The sequence below is a fragment of the Furipterus horrens genome, unplaced genomic scaffold (assembly GCF_987537825.1).
Source record: "Furipterus horrens unplaced genomic scaffold, mFurHor1.1.pri manual_scaffold_1, whole genome shotgun sequence".
NCBI classification, from domain to species: Eukaryota; Metazoa; Chordata; class Mammalia; order Chiroptera; family Furipteridae; genus Furipterus; species Furipterus horrens.
The window spans coordinates 95,656,907-95,680,014 of NW_028327171.1; the positions used below are offsets into that span (position 1 = coordinate 95,656,907).

The 23,108-nt window shown below is 43.4% G+C and overlaps 1 protein-coding gene across 1 annotated transcript; it reads left to right on the plus strand.

Annotated features, from left to right (window-relative positions):
• The first annotated feature begins 2,835 nt into the window (after window positions 1-2,835).
• TAGLN3 (transgelin 3) lies at window positions 2,836-14,805 on the plus strand. Its single transcript, XM_090276423.1, has 4 exons — window positions 2,836-3,254; window positions 4,400-4,574; window positions 13,182-13,284; window positions 14,594-14,805. Exons 1-4 carry the CDS (start codon window positions 3,075-3,077, stop codon window positions 14,733-14,735), a joined length of 600 nt encoding a protein of 199 aa, XP_090132549.1. The 5' UTR covers window positions 2,836-3,074; the 3' UTR covers window positions 14,736-14,805.
• Window positions 14,806-23,108: the final 8,303 nt, after the last annotated feature.

Here is a 23,108-nt window from a genome sequence, read left to right on the forward strand (position 1 = left end):
GAGGGAGCCAGAAAAGCTCCTGAACCAAAGCGCCAGCCCTCTTTTTATTTCCATTGGCTCTGACGGCACTCAGCTTCTCAGCCAATTCTGTCCTAGACTGCCTTCCTTTACCTCAGCCAACTCCTCCGATGGCCCCTCCTACTTCTCCCCAGTGATCTTAATCAGATCTCTGTATCATAAACAGACGATAAACATAAATATCCTCAAAAACATAGGTACTATGTTTAGGTACTATTGAAATGTAGCAAAATAAATTTGAAAGTGACCTGTTTGAATATTTGACTTTAGTTTGTAATATAATTTATTTAAGTGCAAGTTTACATAACTTAATTGCTTATAATGGCTGGATTTAACAACTGGCCCTCAGAATTCCTGACAATTTAACCATGGGCACTTTTAACCACACTACTTTGTGATCTGGAGCCTGCCTGATATTCGGCCTAGTTTTTCTTACTGTGTGTCTCTTCTCTGTAACTCTATGCTTTGTTGATATTAGAACATTTTCACCTTCTTAAATAAGCTGCCTGTGCCACTAACATTTCCCCTCCCTCCTGCCTCACCCATCCACCTGGCAAATAACTTGCTCCATTCACCTGGTAGACATGTGCTCATCTTTTAAGACTTAAAGTCATCTCATTTATAAACCTTTTCCCTAATCCCCTATCCCTTTCTTTTGGGTATAATTGTACCTTTTTACCTTATGCATAGTTTTAGTATGATACTTTCCTGGCATTTATTACTTACAGGTTTAACTTTGCTACTAAACCATGTTGCCATGTCTTACTCATTTTAAAAATAATCTCAGCTATATAGGCCCTTAAAAACATTGTTGGAAAATTATACTACTACTAGGCACTTGGTAAATACAGGGTTGAGCCAATTTCCATTGTCACTCCTCCAGGGAATCAAGCTTTGATCTTTAAAGACTTTCTGTGAGTTTGTGAGCATGTCTAACCTCTACCTTGCTGGCGAAGACTGGCCCTTCTCTTTGCCACTGTATTCCTTCCAGAACCTTGAGCTCAAGCCTTTAATTAAAGCACCTAGTTATTTTGTTACAATGGGAAGAAATCTTTGGGTACAAAAGATCTGCAAAACATAGTGTGAAGGGAAGTATAAAGGCGAGGGAGCAAATGTACATCTCTTAAAGTTGTTTCTACCTTTATTAACAAGCCAACATCTTTCTTAGAGTAATTCCAGCCACAGAGAAAGTGACATGCCTTCTGTCTGGGACTCCTTTCCTCAGTCTCGGGTTGGAATGGACCTTGTTGCTGCCACCCATGATGCAACTCAGTGACTTTCAAAATTCTGCTGACCGTTTTTCTGCCCTTTCTAAGTTCCAAGTCTCTGGAGATAGTTCTGTTGTCTGTAGAGTTTCTTCAACTGAAGATTCCATGCAGCATCAAGACCTGCGTGAGTCAGCCCTTCTCATGCTGTTTGCTAAACTGCCTGCTCTCCTAAAGGCTCCTAACCTTTATTTTCAGAGTTCTCTCTCCTAGGCCTTCAGCTATTGACCACTAAGTCTTTTCTCAGGCACATCACCCACATATGTACCAAGTAATTATATTTTCACTAGTCCAGGCCCCAGATGGCTATAGATTTTTCTTAATACGTGTATTATTTGAGGAGTCATTTCCTGCATAGCTTCTAATCAATTTCCCACAGGAACAAAGATCACCATCCCATGTACTAGAATTGCTTTATCTAATGTGCCGGAGTAAATTGATCAATTGTTTCAGAGGCAAGAATTTATTCCTCTCCAGCACAGTACTTGGCACAGTTAAGTGCTCAAAAACTATTTGTTGAATGAACCAGCGAACAAATTTTAGGGTGTTTCTTTCATGATAAGCACCTTAAGACTTAAAACCAGTAAGACTCAATCTTTACCCTCTCTCTAAAAAGACAAACTGCCAAACACTTTGTTATAAAAATTTCTGGCCAACTTAAGTCTGATAATTTCTCCTGAGGTCTTGTTTGCTAGTATCAAATACTCAGTTACCACTGATGATATATCAGTTGTCCTTTACTGTTTCCTAATAAAAACCAACAAAATCTTCACACTCTATCCACATCTTTTATTCCAAGAGTTCTTAGCATATTGAGCTCTTTTTAATTTATAAAACATACTCTTAGTGTCTTTAGATGAAAAACAGCATTAAAAAGCTGCATTCCTTGAATAAGTCAAACCGAGGCACCACAGTTTCCAACCAGGATGTAAGTTCTGGATGAAATCTGGCTGACAGCAGAATAAGTTAATGGTTGCAGCTCTCAGTCCCTCCTGTCCTGTCCTGCCAGACAGCTGTTCGCTCAGGGCAGGGGGGATGTGACTTGGCATCTCCTGACAGATGGACAGCTGACTGAATGGACCCTCTCCCAGGCCCAGGCCCTGTGCAGTGTGTGCTGGCCTTGGATACCACGGGCTGCCTCCCCCAGAGCAGAGAGAATTGTGCAGCTGAGAAAGAAGCTCCCAGCGGGAGGGAGGCGGCGGGCTTGATTGACACCGGAGAGGGCTGGCTTTTTGGAGGGCTCTTAGCAACGACCCCGGTATGACCCTCCTCAGCCAGGAGAAAATCGAATCAGCGCACCATTCTTTCAAACGCCATGCAGCATCAGCGGCTGAACCCCCAGGCGGCCTTCCCTTCTGCCTGTTAATTACCTGCTCTTTTCCATCTCAAGATCCCTGCCTTTGCAAAGTGCTCCGAGAGGAGCTAAGAGACGGACCACCCAGCCCCCTTGCTTCCCGGGGGTTAAGCCTCCTTTGTGATTGTGAGTCCCTGGGCATCGACTCATCTGGTTGATAGGCGGGACCAAGAGGCGGATTCTAGACACTCCCCCACCCCCCGGACCCGCAGGGGCTTTATTCTAGAGTCACTGACGCTTGGCTGCGCTTTTCTTTTCTGTTTGTTGGTGAAACCCCCAGTGGCTTCATTGGCTCCTTGATTTAAACCACGCCCGGCTTTTTCTGCCCGCTTTTCTGCTGCCGGGCCAGGCGGCCCAGCCACATCCCAGCCCCGCGCGCAGGGAGCCCGGGCTGCTATTGTGTGGATGCCGCGCGTGTCCTCTCTTCTCTTGCAGAGATGGCTAACAGAGGCCCGAGCTACGGCTTAAGCCGGGAGGTGCAGGAGAAGATCGAGCAGAAGTATGATGCTGACCTGGAGAACAAGCTGGTGGACTGGATCATCCTGCAGTGCGCTGAGGACATCGAGCACCCGCCACCGGGCAGGGCCCATTTTCAGCAATGGTTGATGGACGGGACGGTAAGGACTGCGAAATCGGTGGGCATGGAAGCCCTCCAGGGCCCCCTCTTTTCAAGTGAGGCTGCAAGAGGAGCTGCTGCTGCCCACTCTGCGTCCCCTGGGGAGGGAATGAAGAAGCCTTTATCTCTTCGGGGTGGGAAGATCTGGGCTCCCGGCACAATTCCCTACCTAGCTCAGAGGATTCTCCACCCATGGAACATCGCAGCTTCCTTCTGAGTTGTTGGCAAATCGTAAGCCCTTTTGCTCTTGCAGTGAGAATAGAGATAAGTATTTCCTTGAGATCTCTCCAGGCTTTTTGGTGCATCAGCTCATCTGGGGCCATTCCTCCCCCAGGGGAATGGGTTGGTTACACAGTTAAACAAAGGAAGGGGGGTTAGGGGGCCGGGACTAACCATCTTCCTTCCCAGAGCCCTGCTCCCTGGGGATGCTCCATGTCTGTCTGCTGAATGGAAGGGTTCTCCAGAAACTGAAGGGAATCCTTATTTGATAACTGCTTTCTCGTCAGATGCTCCTGTGTGTTTGGGGAATCCGGGAGCACGGGCTCTGCTGATTCAAACAGCCCATCTTGCTCCGCAGGGTGCGATTAACTGTTGTTACGTAACTGCTATCCCACGCTTCTGCTGGGCTGCCCAGCACTTGGGTTATAGACATCTGGGAGGAGGGTACCCAGGTCAGTTCGTGTACACATCATTTGCACGTATGGGATGAGTTACTAAAGCCTGATTCGGATCTGCCTTTTGATAGAGGAAATAATATTTAGACTGTATTATTTGACCACCCCGGGCGCCACCACTAGCTCATCCCTGCACTGGAATCACGGCCCCGTACCCGCACATCATTCCCTGTCTGTGAACATTCTTACCCTCAGCCAGAAAAGGGGAGGGAGGAGCAAGGACAGGAGGGTATTCCTGGGCTACTGGACTCACTGAGATCAGCAGCAGCCCTGGGAACAAGGTTGCCTGGGTCTTTGGGGTTTGGTATGGAAGCCTGGCTGCCCAGCCCAGAGCCCAGGCCTTCCTGGGGCCCAAGACTTGCCCGTGCCCAAACCTGTCAGCTGTGACCTGTGGGGGCTAGGCTTCACTTTGCATTAGTGACGAGTAAGTATGAAGGGAAAACTGATGGTGTCCCTCTGTTTCTTCCTTCAGGTCCTTTGCAAGCTGATAAACAGTTTATACCCACCTGGACAAGAGCCCATTGCCAAGATCTCAGAATCCAAGATGGCTTTTAAGCAGATGGAGCAAATCTCCCAGTTCCTAAAAGCTGCGGAGAGCTACGGTGTCAGGACCACTGATATTTTTCAGACAGTGGATTTATGGGAAGGTAAACAGCCCTGTGCCTTTGGGGTTTGTTCTCCCCTTCCCCTCCCCTTGCCCACGCCTTTGTGAAACCCGCCTACAATGTTCTTCCCTGTTGTGTGTGTTCATATGTGTGTTTGTGTTTGTGGTGGGGGGTGGGGTAGGAATGGTTACCTGCTCTCACTGGGGGTGCTGTTAGCCTTCCTTTCGTGATGTTCTGTTGAAAGGCGTAGTCTCCTCTAAGGGAATGCCTACCTCAGGACACAGCAGGAACCTCAGCAAACTAAGGAGTAAACAGAGAGGAAGCTAAAATGGTTACATGGCTGCCTTTCATTCCTGGTATCCCTCCCACATCATACTCTTTCTGAACAGATGATATAGCTACTGGAAGACAGCTGTGGGGAGGGCGGTGTTTCTGACTCACTAGCAGTGGGTCTCATATATAAAGCCACCTGGTGCAATTTTGTCATTCAATTTGAGAAATAAATAGCACCTCAACCATTTATTAAACTATTATCTGGGAGCTTGGTGACTGTACCTTCCCAATATGTATTTTATCAGAGAGTATGACAAATGATTTCTTTTTTTACATTTGTGAATTGACTTGATTAAGAGATCTTAAGAGGCATAAAAATCAAGTCACATTTCCGGACATACGTAACAATCCACTATTACTGGGAGAAATGGTGTGGATGGAGACACTGCCAGAGACTTTGGGACCTCTGTCCATAGTCCTGAGTGTACCCCTGAGCCCAGATGTGGGAGCGTGTTCATACAACTAACTGTTCACTCTAGATCTGCCTGGGCACAGGGGGATGCAGACCAGTTCACACAGAGTTTCCAGGCTGACTCTGCTCTCTTATGCTCGTGGACACTGACCGCCATCAGTGGCCTAACCAATGGGATACTCAAGGCAGTGACCCAAATGATTCTGCTGACAGTGAGAATGGGGTAACTTTCCTGTGATTGATAGTGAGATTTTAAGGGACATGCAGATGATAGTTGAAATGGATTTCTAGCAGAGGACCATTCTACTAAACAACTTAGGAAGAGACAATCGCCTTCTTAATCCTCACACCCCACCTTTTACAGGCAGAGAGCTGGCATTTCCTGTTTCCCTCACAGATGAATAGTTAAAATGTTAAAATGCCCATCAGTTTTCCTTGTGTTTGCCTTTACTTAGAAACTCAGGCCATTGAATTCATGGGTATTTGCCTCCAAATCACCACAGAATGTCACAGTTGAGACTTTCATTTTAGATCAAAATTATGATGGTTGTCCACAGCTAATAAAGATAGCTACTGATTATTGGTATTTCCCATGCACCAGGCAGAGTTCAACTGCTTTACTGCATATGGCCAATTAATTCTTCTATAGTTCTACGAAGTAAGTGTTATTAGTTTTCCCATTTCATGACAAAACTGAAGCTTGCCCATGATCACATGTGTACATCATATGGTTGGCTAGTCAATAGCAGAGCCAGGACTCAAACCTAGAGTCTCTGATGCCAAAGAAGAAGGCCTTAACTAGTCTGCCCATGTCACGCTTTGGCCAGGAGGCTGTAGCCTTCACCTATAATACTCTGAGCATGCTGTTGAGTCATAACGGTGACTGATGAGGTTGAAGAGGAGGAGAGTGAGTCAGGGCAGCGTGGGACAAAAGGCTGTAATCCCTGCACCAACTAGGGGGTCTGTGTGAATGAAAGGAGCCTCATGAGCTGCCCCACCCCAGTATAGAAGGTGTAGAAGGATGAAGAACCTGGGAGGTGTGGACCCCCATGGTGCTTTTCTCTTTCCATTACTGAGGATCTTTCACTCACCTTTCCCCTTTTCCAAAGACTATACAGATGAACTTTGGAGGTGCTGAGAGTGAGTATGTAAAGAGCAATGGTCCTTGACAAACAGAGCGGGTAGAGGTCTGCAGTGCCTGCCCAGCTCTGTATGTTAGACCCCCCTTAGGAAAGAGGGAGGGTGAGTCATGAGATAGGGTAGAGGACAGGCGGACTCCAGGACAGGCTAATGTTCGTAGAAAAAATATGCAAGGCAGACACTGAGGAGCCTCGCCCACAGGGCAAAAGAAGAATGGGGCTTTGAAGGAAATAAGGGAGGAAACCCACTCCAAGGGTGCGGGAGCAGACTTGCCACAGGTAGGTCATGCATGAGGTATGGACAGCTGGCTACAGGGCAGCAGATGCTTAGGAGTGTCCAGATGACCTCTAGAGGCCCCAGGGCCTGGATGCCCTCCATGGAGGTGCAAGTGAGGACTGAAGTTCAGGGAGATTCATTCCAAGCACTAAAGGGGATACTAGACATCCCACAGGATCACTGTCTGAAGCGCAGGCCAGAGCTGGTTACTATGCAGTGGACTAAGAAGTGGGAAGGTGGGTTGCTTTCACCAGAGAAAAGTGGAGGGGAAGTGGCCTTAGCAAGCCCAGTGTTGAGACCCACAGTACATTACATGGACTGAGAAACTGAGCCTGGGTCCTTTCTGCAATAGCTGGTTGTCACTCATGAATTTGGGAATGAGTATGCTGGCATCAGAGGGATGCTGCAAGGCGTGGTCAGTGCGTGTATGTGTGTATGTTTGTATGCAGAGCTATTAGACTAGCCAATTTCTTAGCTTAGTGCCATTTTCTCCCTAATATTCCACACCCTCTCGGTGGTTTTCAGTTTACTCACTTTCATTCTTGATCCTGTGCCTGCGGCTGTGGCTGTGGTTCCTGCAGGTCCAGCCTTCCTTGCCTGAGTACTTCTCTTCCTCCTCTGCAAGCATCTTTCCAAGGAGGGCTCTGCCTGCCCATGGCTGCCCAGTGACTCTGTGTTGCTATAGGTCACAGGCACATAAAGCCATAGGAGCCCAGGCTTGCCAAATGCCTCCTCTTTTAAGCTTCAGTTATCTAGATAGGAAGAGGCCCCAGATGTACCCACTATCCTGAAAACCCTTTTAGATGCAAATGTGAAATGTTTGGAATGGAATGGGGGCAACCAGAATGAAAGATTCAGGGCTGAATGGTCCAGAAAACAGCTCAAACATAGAGTCGGGGCAGATAAGACTACTGAGTTTCCTCTGGAGGGAAGCTGGTGATGCAGAAAGCGTAGGGGCGCTTAGAGCGATGTGAGGGGACTGGGAGAGTCTCTGGGATGAAGAAGGTGAATGCCCAACTGGTGACTTTCAGATTTGCTCTGGGGCCACGGGAAAGTGCAGGGGTGGGACAGGGGTAGGGCTGGCTCAGTTGTCTCTGGCTTCGAGGAGAGCGAACTGGAGGTTAGATTTCAGAACCTTTGGAGGGAAATGGTAGAGAAAAAGGCAGGAGGGGCAAGACAAGGAGGTGTGTGTGTGTGTGTGTGTAAAAGAGAGAACACGTGAGAGCTAGTGAGTATGCTAGACAGACAGACCCAAAAAACACTCATCCTGGAAAGTATTTGAGGGCAGACTGTTGAGTGAGAAATTAGACCACGTGGTTCAAACCTCTGCTCTACCACACATCAGTTAACTTCTTTAAGTTTCTGTTTTCTCAGCTGTAAAATGGAATAATTGTATCTCTTTCACAGTGTTCATATGGGGAGTAAGTGAGGTAATGTACGGAAAGTGCTTAGCACAGCACCTGGCAATAATAGAGAATAATAAATGTAAGTATTACTACTGTCATTGGCCTGGCCTTTTTTTAAAAAACTAATACAAAATGAGGACACAGGAGCAAGGCTGGGAAGGCACCCATTCTGCCTTGTAACAAATGGATTTCATGAATGGCTTTGCACAGGAGCTGGTAGGGTTGCCTGGATGACCTTCGCTCTCACTTCATCTGCTCATTGGGAGGGGCAGGCTTTACTTAAAGGCCACTTTACTGACTTTTTTCCCACCTCTGGTCATTATGCTCTTGATATCTTTCCCCAATTCCAGACCCAGAGGAAAGAGCATGAGTTTGGGAGCCAGGTAGATGGGTTGAAACTCTTCTTTAGCTACACCTACTTGTGTGACCGTGTTTAAGCTGCTTAACTTCTCAGAGCCTCAGCTCCCTTCTCTGTAAACAGGTCTAGTGCCTCCTTCAGAGGGTTCTTATAAGGATTAAATGTGTAAAATGCCTAATAGATGCCTAATAAAATGCTGGCTTATTGCCCCTACTGTAAGTCCACCAGAAACTAACCTTTTGGGTTTCTTTGCATAACTACATGGTGAGCATAACATGTGAATTCTGAATTCTAGAATTTCAGAGCAGGCAAAACTCAAAAGATCAATCAAGTCTGATTACTCTTCTCAGTGATGCTGCTGACCATGGTCCTGGCCTCGTGGTTTTGTCGTCCCCCCTGTCCCCCATTCCTGATGACTGGGATGTGGGGAGGAGGTGTGGATTTATGTGCAGAGTGGAGTGCCTGGAAGGTCCAAATATGTTCTCTGGGGAGGTGTCACTGTGCATGTCATTCCTCAACAGCAAAGCAAAGGCATTTCACCCAATTTGAGAGATATTTTGGGATATTGTGAGGGACCTGTAAGTGACTTGAGACATCTCAGATGCCTCCAGTTTGAAGCCTCCTTTTCAATCGGAACAGCCTTCACAGTATTTATTCCAAGTGCTGCTCACAACTGTGTCTGGTTGGGTTTTCCTCCAGCATGGGTTCTTCAACTCCAGTGTGCATCAGAATCACCTTATTAAAACACAGATTGCTGGGCCCCAGCCCCAGTTTCTGAGGTATTTGGTGTGGGGCAGGGCCTAGGAATTTGCATTTCTTACCAGTTCCTAGGTGATGCTGGTTCTGCTGTCTGGGAACCCCACTTTGAGAACCGCTGCCCTAGAGAGTTTCACCAGGGAGAAAACCAACAAAAATTTGTAAAACCCACAGTGCAAGCCCAGTCTACACTGACATTTCTCCATTAGTTATAGCATATTTCTTCAACTTTGAATGGAGAATTGGGGGCTCTGTCTAAGTTACTACTCAAGCATTAAGAATCCCTGGGTTGGGCCAGGGGTCCGTACAACACAGACCCCTTGGCCCCACTCTCCAGAGATTATCATTCAGTAGTTTGATGCCTAAGACCATGCCTGGAGAAACATTGCTTTGTGATAATGCAGGAAACAGGGAGTACTCTATTGTCAAGTAAAAGTGTCAGTTGCTATCTGAGACTCTGAAAAGGTTTGCTGGTGAGACAGGGAAGCTACTGTACCACCATCTTTTTTTTTTTACAACTTCAAGTTCTAATATTAGCTTCCCCTGTGATAGGGGCTAAGAGACTCCAGGTAGCCTGATTAAATCTCTGAGCTGTTAGCATACATTTGGCCTCTCCACTTTCATGGGTCACTACCCTTCTTATGGCCAATGGTTTCATTATTTTTATTTTTCAAATATCCATGCTTCAGGGTACTTTTTAAACTTTATTTATTAATTTATTTACCCTCACCCAAGGACACACTTATTGATGTTAGAGAGAGGAAGGGAGGGAAAGAAACATTGATCAGTTGCCTCTTGAACACACCCCAACCAGAGACCAAACCTGGAATCTAGGCATGCGCCTTGACAGGGAATTGAACCCATGACCTTTTGGTTTACAGGACCATGCTCCAACCAACTGGGCCACATCTAGCCAAGGCTCATTTTTAGATCAACACTAGGACTCGGTCTCATTTCCACTCTCGAGCATCTAGAAAATTCCCAGCACCCATTTGGTGCTTCTTTTAGAACTTTTTTTTTTTTTCCCTTGGAAAAATGGCCTTGGTCAGTGGTTTTTAAGCTGTCTTGCCAAAGAATCTAGGGGTAGCTTTCAGGGAGCAAAGAGATTCTAAGTTGCCAGGCCTCTAAGTTGGCTCACAGTTTGGATCAGAGCCCTTCTAATTATTGATTATACTATTTCACTTTCTAGAAGATATCTCTGAAGGAAGGAGTTATTGCTTAACAAATATTATTTAGTACTTACCACATGCCAGACATTTTGATTTTTTAAGAAATTGAAAACCAAAGATTGGAACTGTGCTTGCTTATCCAATCTGGATGCATCAGAATCACCTCAGGAAACATCCCGGAATCTGAATGTTTAAGATTTTCAGGTAATTCTGACGATCAGTCTAGTTTACAAGTCAGCAGATAAAACCCATGTTTCACAAACTTGCCTGATGGAGCTTATTATAAAAATATAAACTCTCAGGCCCCACCCCCAGGCCTGTCAAATCAGCCTCTCCAGGAAATGACCTCAAATTTCACATTTTTAAAGAGATCTCCTGTGCCATCTCATAAATGATCCAAGGAGCTTGGGAAACCCTGCCCAGAAGCGGGCTTTGCTCCAGGCAGATGGTGCACGTGGTGGTGACACGGAAATTTAGCTTTTGTTGCTTCTACCCAGCACACTTCACAGATATTGCTTCATCTCCCCGCTCCTTTGGTCCTTTAAGTTTTTGACCCTCATTGACAGGAATTGGCCTCCACCAATGCACTTGATCTGGGCTTCTGAACTGGCAAGAGAAGTGAGGCTGGACAGAAGCCCTGTTGCCATTTTGTCAGCCCAAGAGTTCTGGAATTCTTCACTGGAGCGTCTATTAGAAAACTAACCAGCCCTGGCTGGTGTGGCTCAGTGGATTGAGCGCTGGCCTGCGAGCCGGAGGGCTGCTGGTTCGGTTCCCTGTCAGGGCACGTGGCTGGGTTGCTGGGCTGGTCCCCAGCTGGGGGCGTGTGAGAGGCAACCACATACTGATGTTTCTCACCCTCTCTCTCCCTCCCTTCTCTCTCTGGAAATAAATAAAATCTTTAAAAAAAAAAAAAAGAAAGAAAGAAAACTAACCAGATTTGGCAAGAAAAGTTAGACGCAGACTAGTTACAGACACAGATTTCTGTCCGTTATGTTATGTAGAATCTTGACAATAATTAACTTGATCTGCACATGGATTGGGGATCTCTAGGCTCCAACTGCGTTTTCTTGCTTTACTCTTATTTGAGTTGAAACCCGGAGAAAATATTGCAGACAAAAACACTCAAAGACTTACCATCATCTGGGGTTCTAGGTTCTCTTTAATGACTCACTATTTAAGAGCAAACCCCCTCCCTCTTTCTTCCCAGAGTGATCCTTCAGAATATCATCACTTCAGTTCTAATTTTTAAAAAAAGTATCCAAGTATTCTGTTACTGAGTGAAAATTAACAGAACTTTTTCATCTGCAGAAGATAAAATCATTGTGATATCCACCCGTTTCCTCTGTCTTAATTCTCAATTCCTTGTGCCCTCCTCCCTCCATCTGCTGCCGAGATTCTCCATTCTCCACTACCCCAGCTGTCCCTTAAGTCTGGGGGACTGTCCATGGAGAGCATTTTATCCCTGTATCCATTAACCAGTCACACAGGGCCTCCGGATTCAGGAAATTGCCCCATGGTTAATGGGATGGAGGAGAGAGGCGAAGGAAGAAGGATCTGCTCTCTCCCTCATTTTTGAATAAATGGACTTCCTGAACTGAACTTCCTCTGTGAGCCTTAATTGCTTATTTTATTAGGGTTATACTCCATTCTCACTTTCTATCTGCCTTTCCCCCATAATTCTGTATTTTTCAGTGACTGAGCTGCGGCAGCTTGGCCGGAGAGACCATAGCTGGTTCACTCAATCTAAAGAGAGCCTTCTCATAGCTGCCTTTAACCTCCCAGCTCCCCTCCAGGCTGAACGCTGCCTTCCTCTCTTACCCTGTGCCTTTAGCTTTTGAACTCCCCACTTGGCTCACATGGACCTTGGATCTAGTTCCAAACTGCAGGGCTAACTACCCATGCAGTAGCATCTTTCTCAGCCAGAGACATGTCAGTCAGCTGGAAGGGAGGAAGGGAGAAAAAGTGGGAGAAGCAGGCTGACCCGGAGGGTCCCACTGCCTTCTCCACAGGGCTAGGGAGTGGCTGAGCTCCTCAGACAACAGGGCTTCCCCTCCCTTAGGCACACCACACTTTTCTCCCTCCCTCCACCCCACCTCTCAAGCTCGTCTGCCTACCGGTTATTTATTGTCTCCATTAACTCCTTCAAGCAGCGCAAATAAAGGGCCTGTCATTTGTGTCACATAAGAGTGCTTTCTGTGTTGATTTGTTTTTCTTCATTTGCCGGGCCTCCAGCCCAAACAGCCATGTGAATACTCAATTTGATGCACATGGGTGATTTTAGACCCTTTTAACCCAGATAAAGTGAAAGAGAGAAGCCACCTGGGGTTTGGTGCAGTTAATCCATCCAACCAGTTTCTTTCCAGTCTCCTTTTCTCTTTCCCATCCCGAGCAAAATCCTCTTCTGCAGTGCCCCATGCCAGCCTAGCCACAGGACTTCTTACTACAGCCCGCAGAACCCACCAGGCCCAGGGCCTCTGCTCAGAGCAGAGACCTGCCTAGATCTGAGCTGCTGAGTGTTTGGAACGTTTTATCCATGTAGCAATGGAATGGATTAGAAACTGGGCATCTTTGGTGTGCATAATATAGAAAAGGTTGAGCCAGGTGATTTTTTTGTTCGTTTCTGAGAGGTTTGGCCATAGCTGTCTTCAGGCGACTTTGAGACGTATTTGATACCCCTGTCCCTGAATGTGATCGCCTGCAGCCTCCTAGCAGAACTTCCTTCCTGAAGGTCCAGCCCCATCCTTCCAGATGCCATGGCCCTGACACATGCTTGGCTTTAATCTCTGGGTTGATTTCCAGGGAAGGACATGGCAGCTGTGCAAAGAACCCTAATGGCTCTTGGCAGCGTTGCAGTCACCAAGGATGACGGCTGCTACCGGGGAGAGCCATCCTGGTTTCACAGGTAAGATCCCTTCTCAGCCCTGCTGGAGGGAAGAATGATTTTAACCAAGGGGAACATCTGAAGCCTTGTAGCTCCCAGAGACTATTTCAACACAAAATCCCTTGGGATAAGCACTCGTGGCCACAGAGCAAGGAAAGACTGATGCTGACACCAGTGCCCCACCCAGGGCGGAATGGTCGGGCCTTTCCTGCTAGATACCTATATCCTTCAGCTTTGCCGGGTTCTGTTTCTTCTGAGACTGACTTGCTTTTCTCAGAGGGGCCCTGACGTCTGAACTTGGTTTTATTATAACCTAAGTACCCCTGAGTCAGTCAGTCTGTCTATCTATCTCTCCATTTATCTATATACATAATGAAGGGAAAATACGTCCTAACTGCTCAAGACAGTGGTTAATGCTTGTTGTCATGATGTACTTATTAATAGCACTTTCTTTTACTCTCGGAAGTGACCTGGTCTGGATAATAAATTATGTGGTCATGTCAGTGAAAGGCCTTTTCCTAAGATTTATTTCATTGTTTTTTTCAGGGGTCAGGTTTAGCAAGGAAGCTTAAACTCAACTCAATAACTCAGTAGGGGATGAAGAGAAAAGAACACGTACCAGATTATTGACTCTTTATTTCCCTGAAACCCTTTTCTTCTTAGCAGTTATAAAAATGTGCACGTCTGTGTCCTTTGAAAGAGTCTGGTCTGAAAACCTCCTAGATATTGGCCAGTTGAAATCCTGGTTTTAGTCCTAACTTTATTAATGACCTACCATGGTCTTTAAGACCCCAAACTAAAATTATTTCCTATCTGGCTCTTTCTGAAGTTTGCTGACTTCTTCTCTAGAGTAAGAAATTCCCCCCATTATAACTCCTAGGTCCTTCAGCTCTAAAATGGAACATGAACCCTTGGCCTTTACAGGGAAGGGTGGAATGGGATTAATGACATGCTTTGTAATAAGAGCTGATTTTAATTTTCATAAGGGTTTGAAGTAACAGAGAGAGGGTGACAGGAAAGCCGTCTGAGGGTGAAGTCCCCAGAGACAACTACTGATCTTTGCTGGAAATTCTAGAAAACCATCTGGACTTCTGAGGAGTAGGAGCTCATGCATCATGGTAGGGTTTGCTTGTAGTAGAACCACGGCTCAGGGTAAGGCCATACTTGAGGGCAGGGCCACAGTTCATGGCCAGAGGTGGGGTAGTACAGGGCCTGCTCTTCTATCTGGTGGAAACCCCCACTCCCCCCACAACTCTGTATAACTGTGTATCTTGGGAAGGGTTTGAACATTCTCAGAATGACATTATCCCATCTTACTTCCTCTGCCCAGGAAAGCCCAGCAGAATCGAAGAGGATTTTCAGAGGAGCAGCTTCGCCAGGGACAGAATGTGATAGGCTTGCAGATGGGCAGCAACAAGGGCGCCTCCCAGGCGGGCATGACAGGGTATGGGATGCCCAGGCAGATCTTGTAAAACGCCGTATCCCGTCCCCAGTAGGGAGGACGAACGCTCCACACCATGGTCTCTATGACAAAGAAATAGTTAGTCACCTTCTGACCTTTCTCAAAGCCTCCTGTCCCTGGTTTTTGCAAGTGCTGCATTTCTGCTGAGAATCCGCGTTGCCTACTGCTGCCACCTTGTGTTCATTTAGAACTATGCAAAGACTCCGCTTCCTCTTCCTCGGCTCCTTCTTGGCCCTAAAATCTCCGTTTGTCTAATTATTTATTTATTTATTTGCCAAAAATTTCCCTCCTTGACTTACAAAACACACCGAATAAACAGATTAGCCTTGTGTCTTATAGTGTAAAGTTCATTCTTTGTCTCAGGGACTTTGCAGGCAGGGCTGATTTCTATTTCATTCAAGGGGCCAGCAAGATGGAATTAAGCTGTAGCTGTAGCTGTAAAAATATAGGTTAGCTTTGAGGAAGCCCTTACAAGCTCGTAATGTTTATCTCTGCAATTGTACTAGAAAGTTCAGAAAGTTTCGTCCACTTTGGCAGCCTACTGCCATAAATTCAAGAATTAGGCCTTTGACCCCCACATGTTTTGAATACCTACCTTGTGCTTATTAGACTTCGTGGGGGACATGGGAATGAGCAAGCTAAACCCCCAATTCTTAAGGCACTCTCTACAGATACCCAAGAAGTGTCTAAGGGATGGTTTGTTTTACCAAACAGATGGGTGATGAATGGTTGAAGGAATGAGAAGTTTTCACTTCTATAGCATTAATCTTCCCTCCACTAGCCAGACCACCTGGGTCTGATGTTGACATTTATACAGTTACTTCATCAGTCAGGAGTGATACGCAATGTAAATTGCTTGCTTGCTTACACTTGTTTATAATGTCTAAGCCTCTAACCTATCACCTAAGATTGAGATCTAGCAAAGATGGGATAAGCTTTAAAGGTTTTCTCCTCCAGAGAAAAATTAAGAAGGCAAAGAAGCCTGGGGACCACCATTTCATCTCATTCTTGCTACCAGTAAAAAATAAAGAAAAAAAAGTGATGCATTTAAATAAGAAGTAAGGTCTTTTATCCATACAATAAATTGTTAATAAACAAGAAACGGTTAAATGAAACTATAGACATTACCACACTCTTTGGGTGGTAGTTTGTCAGACATTTTTGCAGTTTTAAGCTTCCATTGAGATTTCTGTGGGATTCACATGTCAGGGGTGGGGTGGGGATGGGGCAGGGCTGCTGAGTCCCCAGTCCTGCTTCAATCAAGGTATCACTGATCTTACCTATTTTATACATTAGGACTCAGCAAATTTTTTAAAGATTTAAAAAAGAAAAAAAACAAGAAAAATGATTAGTACACTAAAGGAAATTAACCTGTGAGTCACCTAAGGGGTCTAATGTGTCCTCTCAGAGCTCTAAAGACCTCTGACTACCTCTGGTGAATGGTCTGCTCCAGGAAAGATGTGTGAACATGGCAGCTGAATTCCTTCCTCAAACCTTATCCTGGAGTTGCCACAAAAGCAAAAGGGGGGGGGGTGTGATGGGTCCCAAAAAGTGAAATAAAACTGGGAGGAAGTTCCTAAAGGTTTCTGTTTGGGATTGGGAGTTGGGGAGCATGGGAAATAGCCTCCTCCATCGGGGGATGATAGGTTTGGGAAAGCGCTTTCAGGTTATGCCTGTTCTGTTCCCCACATTGCCCAGGCTCCACCATTGCTATGCCAGAAACAGTGAGAAGTAGAAAAACAGCAAAATCTGCATAGAGCTACAAGGAAACAGTCTGTTGAGTCTAGGACAATGCCAGAGCCCAGCTGAAGTGAGGAACAGGTAATAAGAACAGTGGTAGCCCTGGGTGGTGTGGTTCAGTGGACTGAGCGCTGGTCTGCCAACCAAAGGGTTGCTGGTTCAATTCCCAGTCAGGGCACATGCTTGTGTTGCGGACCAGGTCCCCAGCTTGGGGTGTGCGAGAGGCAACCACATGATGTTTCTTTCCCTCCCTTCCTCTCTCTAAAAATAAATAAAATATTTTTCTTTTAAAAAAGAACAGTGGTAAACTTGCCAGCACCTGAGCATTTCCTCCTTCCAACATGTTCCACTCACCTCCTCAGGTGCCCACCCCTTTAGTCCCAGCAGATGATTACAGCCAGGACCTGAGGCTGTTAAAATTTTGAGATCCCAGGATGGAATGGTCAGAATTGAGGTAGGAGGTAACAGAATGAGATCGCCCAGTTTGTATTTCTGAAGACTATTTGCTTCCATATATTTCCAGCTCCTAAAACTCACCAGTAGCGATCCAAGCTATAGCCTAAGGTTTTTTTTCCCTTTTCTTAACTTGGCATTTGCAGCCAAGGTAGCAATAACCTCAGGGGAATGAGACCACAGGCAGCAACTGGAAACCCCTGAGGAGTGTAGTAAGTCCTGTTGTCAAAAGGCACACTGAATCACCCTCACCAGATGGAGCAGAATTTGTGAACTAGAAAAGGAATCATTTAAACTTAGTCTAGGATACTAAAAATAAGAAGGAAAAATATTAGAGACATAGAAGAATAATCCATTATGAATAAAAAATCAATTGGAGATATGGAACATAAAAATTAAAATAAAGATTAACAGTAGAATGGATTAGAAGAACAAATTAATAAATTAGAATGTTAAGACAAGCCACTCTGCAAAAAAGACAGGGACACCCAATGCTTAGTATAGAGTGAAACAGCACTTTCTTTTATGGTTCCTCTTTACTACCCTTGTGGAATTTCCACTCTGTGCAAATGTACCTATGTTGGGCATTAGGAAATATTTCTTTTCAGGTTCCATATGGTAGGGAGGAGAAAGACTCAAAAAACAATAATGCACTAGAAGAGATGGGAGAACTGCTGGGATTATACCCGAAGAATCCTGAAACACCAATTCAAAAGAACCTATGCACCCCTATGTTCATAGCAGCACTACTTACAATAACCAAGGGCTGGAAACAGCCTAAGTGCCCATCTATAGATGAGTGGATCAAAAAACTGTGGTATATTTACAATGGAATACTATGCAGGAGAGAGAAAGAAAGAATCCCTACCTTTTGTGACAGCATGGATGGAACTGGAGAGTATTATGCTTAGGGAAATAAGTCAGGTGGTGAAAGACAAATATCTTTTGATATCACCTATAAGAGGAAGGAACATAATGAATAAAACAAACAAATGAGCAAAATAGAACCAGAGGCGTGGAAACAAGGGACAGACTGACAGTGACCAGAGGGGATAAGGGAGGAGAATAATGGGAAAGAAGGGGAAGGGTATAGTCAAGGAACATGTATGAATGACCATGGACATGGACAACAGGGTGGGAACTGACTATGGGAGTGGGGAAGGGGTGGGCAGGGCAGGGCATGGGAGAGCAACGGGGGAAAAATTGGGACAACTATAAAAGAACAACAATAAAAAAAAGTTATCAAAAGATAAAATGAACCATTAAAAAAAAAGAAAAAAAGGCAAAAAAAAAAAAAAGAAGAGATAGGAGAAAGCATGAACAGCCTTTGGAAGAAGACAAGGAGAATCACTGATTTATGAATAGGAGATACAGCATGGTTGTAGAAAGAAAAATAAGCAGAGCTTTACGTCATCTGCTAGGGTCACATTATGTCTTTCTGATCTCTTTTTCAAGGTCATCAACACTAAGAAAGGGCAAGAAAGAGCCAATCAGTGTTAATTTAAATCTGAAAGTTGAAGTGAAGAAACATCCCCCAAATCAATTAGGTGGCATTAATAATAATACTGTTATATAAACCATAGATTTAATAGACTGATCCTAGCACATTGTTTTTTTTTATAACTGAGCTGTGGATTCGGTTATTTTCTTTTAAAAAATTTAATTTTATATTTCTCTGTATTTTCTAAGAATACTACATTTTGCATCTAAAATGTTTATAATGTAAAAAAATAAAATATCATTTTTAAAGATACATTGTTTCCCACCTCCAAAAAAGATAGGCACAGATAGATAGTAAATATATAATAAATATTAAGTGGTATGGGTCAAAAAGCATATAATTGGAATCTCAGAAGGAAAGAAAAAATGAATGTATGGGAGAAAAAAAATTGAAGAAACAATTTTGAGAACTTCCCAGAATTAAAATAAAAGACCTAAGAACTCAGTTTTAAAAGACTTATAGGTTACTACTACTACTAGTACTACTACTACTAATAATAATAATAATAAAGGAAGCCTTCAATGGGAAACATTATAGTAAAATGTATGACTGAAAATAAGTAAAAAAACTCTCAAAGCTTTTAAAGTGTTAAAGCTCATTACATATAAGAAAAAAGAGTCAAATTAACATTGAACTTCTCAACAGTAACCCTGGATTCATAAAGTAATACTTTCAAGATACTAAAGAAAAAAATTAAACACATAATTTTCTATATAGAGAGCTAATTTTTAAATTGTTTTTCTATTACAGTGTCCCACTTTTTTCCCCATTATTTTCCCCCACTGCACCCACCCCTTCTCCTACAGTCAATCCCTACCCATAGAGAGCTAATTTTTTAAGTGTGAAAGCAAAAATATTAATAAAGGCCCTTTTAAAACCATAGTAGATAAGTATTCCAGTAAGAAAGATTTATTACTAGAAAAAAATGCTATTTGATATGGGAAATGAGGATAAGGGAGTTCAAAACTTTTATTCTTGTTTAAATAAATATGGACTTAAAAATAAGATATAAAAATTATATCTATAACAATTCAAAACTAATGTTCTAAACAATACCAATGTGGTTTGTATAGCATGAGTGGAGAAGACAGAGAAAAGGGGTAGGTGAGAGTGTGCTAAGGAAAATATCCTGTTTTGATAAAATATAGAAATATTGATAAGTTTGAGAAATTGTTAGAAAAAGACAACTCATTTTATAAGGCTAAGTTTACACTGATTTGAAACCCAAAAAGAATAAGAAAGTTACAGACCAATTTCACTTGGTAATGTAGACATAAAATATTCTCAATAAAATAAAATCTAACTAACTGCAACAATATATTTTAAATATCTGTTAGAATGATCCATTTTTTCAATAAGGTATTGAGAAAATACTTTATTTATTTATTTATTTTTATAAACTGGATGGGCTCTTTGGGGACCCACTTCCTTAAAGAGCTAGACTAGCCTGGAGTGAAACTTGAACCCATATTCCATTCCTTCATTCCTTGCTTTTTCTTCTTCTAAAGTCACCTATTCCAAGCCCTGCATTTTATTTATAATAATACTGGAGATCAAGGTGATATGATTTATTCAACATCATTTAGCAAATTAATTTGTTTTTTAAACGAGAATGCTACTTACTAATTTTTTAATGCAGAACAGCAGCCTGAGGTCTGAGAGTAGTAGAAGCGTCTACACAGAGGGCACACCTTCACCCTACTGTAGGCAGACCTACTGAATTATAGTCAGAGGGGTGGTGAGTGGACCCTGAAGGAAAGTGAGTGAGTCCTGTTTTCAGAGGACTCACATACTCCCACAGAGACGACTGTGTCACTGGCATGGAACACCAGAAGTCCATTCTCTGTAACCTGACTCACCTCAGGGGAAACTTTACCAAGAGGTCTGGAATCAGCAAAGCTTTCTCTGCCCTGGACAGTGCTGGGTTGGGCTGAGTCAAGTCTTATGTCTGAACTGTATGTGGATTGCATGGACAACCAAGTGTGTAGATTCCCAGGTGCTTCCTGTAGACTACCATGTTCTATAAGGTCAGAGTCAAACTCATCTTAAGAGACATGCTCTCTCCTTCAGGTAACATTAAGGCTCACTAAAGCAATAATCTAAGTGTTGTAGACCAAACAGAAAAGGACAGTGGCATTAATTCCACTTATTTTAAAGGATAACCTTCCTGAGAGCGAATTAATTTTTTAAAATTCTTGTTTATTTCATTACAGTTGTCCCAATTTTTCCCCCTTTGCCCTCCTTCATCCACCTGACCCCCTGACCCCACAATCCCCACACCGTGTCCATATCCATGGGTCATTCATATAAGTTTTTTGACTAATTCCTTTCCCTTCTTTCTACCATTCCTCCCTGCCTCCTCTCCTCTGGCAGCTCTCAGTCTGTCCCATGTTTCCATGTCTGCTTTGTTTGTTAGTTTATTTTGTTCATTAGATTCCTCTTATAAGTTAGATCATATGGTATTTGTCTTTCACCAACTGGCTTATTTCACCTTGCATAATAGTTTCCAGTTCCATCCGCACTGTCACAAAAGGTAGGAATTCCTTCTTCTTTCTCTCTGCTGCATACTATTCCATTGTGTAAACGTACCACAGTTTTTTAATCCATTCATCTAATAATGGACACTTAGGCTGTTTCCAGCACTTGGCTATTGAAAATAGCACTGCTATGAACATAGGGTGCATAGATTCTTTTGAATTGGTGTTCCAGATTTCTTGGGATATATTCCCGGAAATGGAATCACTGGGTCATAAGGCAGTTTCATGTTTAATTTTTTGATAACCTACAGTTCTTTTTATCATTAGTTGCTTATTTAAGTTTAGGGGGTCAAATGAGTGCAGTGTTCACTTGGACCTTCTGAAGGAAGAATTCTCTGGCTTGGGATGGTCAGGAATTGTCTGCTAGAGGAGACCGAACTTAGCAATGACTGCTTTGTGCCATCATGGAAATGTATTGTCTGCTTCCACCACTTATCCCAGCCTACATGGACCCAGTAGAGTTAAAACGGTGAAGAAGAGCTTAGATTTTTAAGACAGATACTTCCTGGGTGGACTTGAGCAAGGGCCATAGTGATTGGAGAAATACCTATGGCTTCCATGCCTGAGAGTCTTGTTCCAGCTCGGATCCTAGTGGGCAGGGCTGAAAGTCAGTATTTTTTTAAAAAGTCATGCTATTTGTTTTTTTTTTTTCAAGTTACATTTTAAAAGGCCAAATTTAATCAGCTTAGTTAGAGCTCGCCTTGATATGAAAGGTATAAATTATTCCATGGGATGCTTGCAGGTCCACCATGGGATCAAGACACTCGATCTCAGCTTCACACATCTGCTGCCTCAACCAAGGAGCCAAGGTGAAGGCTCCTGTAGATCAGAGGAACAAAAAGATTTGCTAACAGCGCATGCCATCTGTAGGGTTGTACTGGGGTTGCCGGGTGAATGCATGTCCCATTTTTTGATTCTCTAATATGTCAAAGACAGAAAGATGATTTAAGAAAATGTGACTCCAGACAAAGTAGGCTGTAATTCTCTATATTCATGTCACCCCTCCCACCAACAACTGTGACTAAAGCTGGGTTTCATGTCAATGGAAGCACAAGGCTCACTTTTTTACAAGGTTTTTTTAATTTTCTAGGCATGCTGCTATTTTTGTTATCATTTTCAGAAAGCTCTAATGATATCACAGATGGCAGCACTATTGTTGATAGTAAATGTAATTGCCATGACCTCAAATGAGCAAAACTGCTAATTTCACTAGTCATTGAAATTGGAATAATCCTGTTGAATATGAATCTTCCACTGTGGTAGCAACTGTAAAGCATGAAGATAAAGTTTTAAATTATGGTAGCACTACTGGAAGAAGAGCACATCATTCTTGCAAGTTGTTTTGTATGCTTAGTGCCGTCGCACATTTTGAAGGTTAAATTTCCTTATTTAAATGGGCCATGGTCAAATTCTTGAATGATGTAGCTTTAAGGCCATCTTTCACATGGCCTTGGTAATGTCCTCACTTGTGCAGATAATGAATAAGTTTAAGGTCACTATATCCCCTGAGTAAGATAAAATTCTCTGCTCCTAAGCATTGTTTAAGAACTACTTCTAGTGATAGGTGCCTGTCCTTGATAATTTCTTTACCCATTTCATCTCCATAAAATAATCTAATGGTTTAAATAGATCCAGAGTAAAGTCCATTGTTTTAAGTGTAAAGAGCAACTTTTTTCCTATCTGTAATTATAGATCTACTTATCATGCTATATATTATTTTTACTTACAAGCAGAGGTGATATACAGAGAATAAATTCTGCATAGTCACTATGCAAATCCTGTGTCTCCTCAGAGACATCCCTAGCTAGGGGCCACTCATCAGTATTCTTCTAGGCCTCAGGTGCTTAGTATTTCTCCATGTGATATTTACATGCTATAAATTATAGAAAGGGGAATTTTCACATTCAACCAGTCCTTGGTTGTCATGTGCACTTAGCAAACAATAGAAAAATAACTGAATATTTTGTAACATTTATACTTTCTGTAATACATGATTAATTTAAAATTGTCTTGTATTTCAAGAAGGAGTTGTGGCATAATCCATAATAAATGAGTGTCTGAAGCCATGCTCCTGGAAGCACACAATGAGTCCAGATGTTGGTTTGTAACTATTTTATTATCTTGCTACTGCTTTATTAATAACATGGATTAT

Coding starts and splice junctions, on each gene's coding strand:
- TAGLN3 (XM_090276423.1), top strand. CDS start 3,075: ATGGCTAACAGAGGCCCGAGCTACGGCTTAAGCCGGGAGGTGCAGGAG. Junction 3,255..4,399: donor AATGGTTGATGGACGGGACG/GTAAGGACTGCG, acceptor TTCTTCCTTCAG/GTCCTTTGCAAGCTGATAAA. Junction 4,575..13,181: donor GACAGTGGATTTATGGGAAG/GTAAACAGCCCT, acceptor GTTGATTTCCAG/GGAAGGACATGGCAGCTGTG.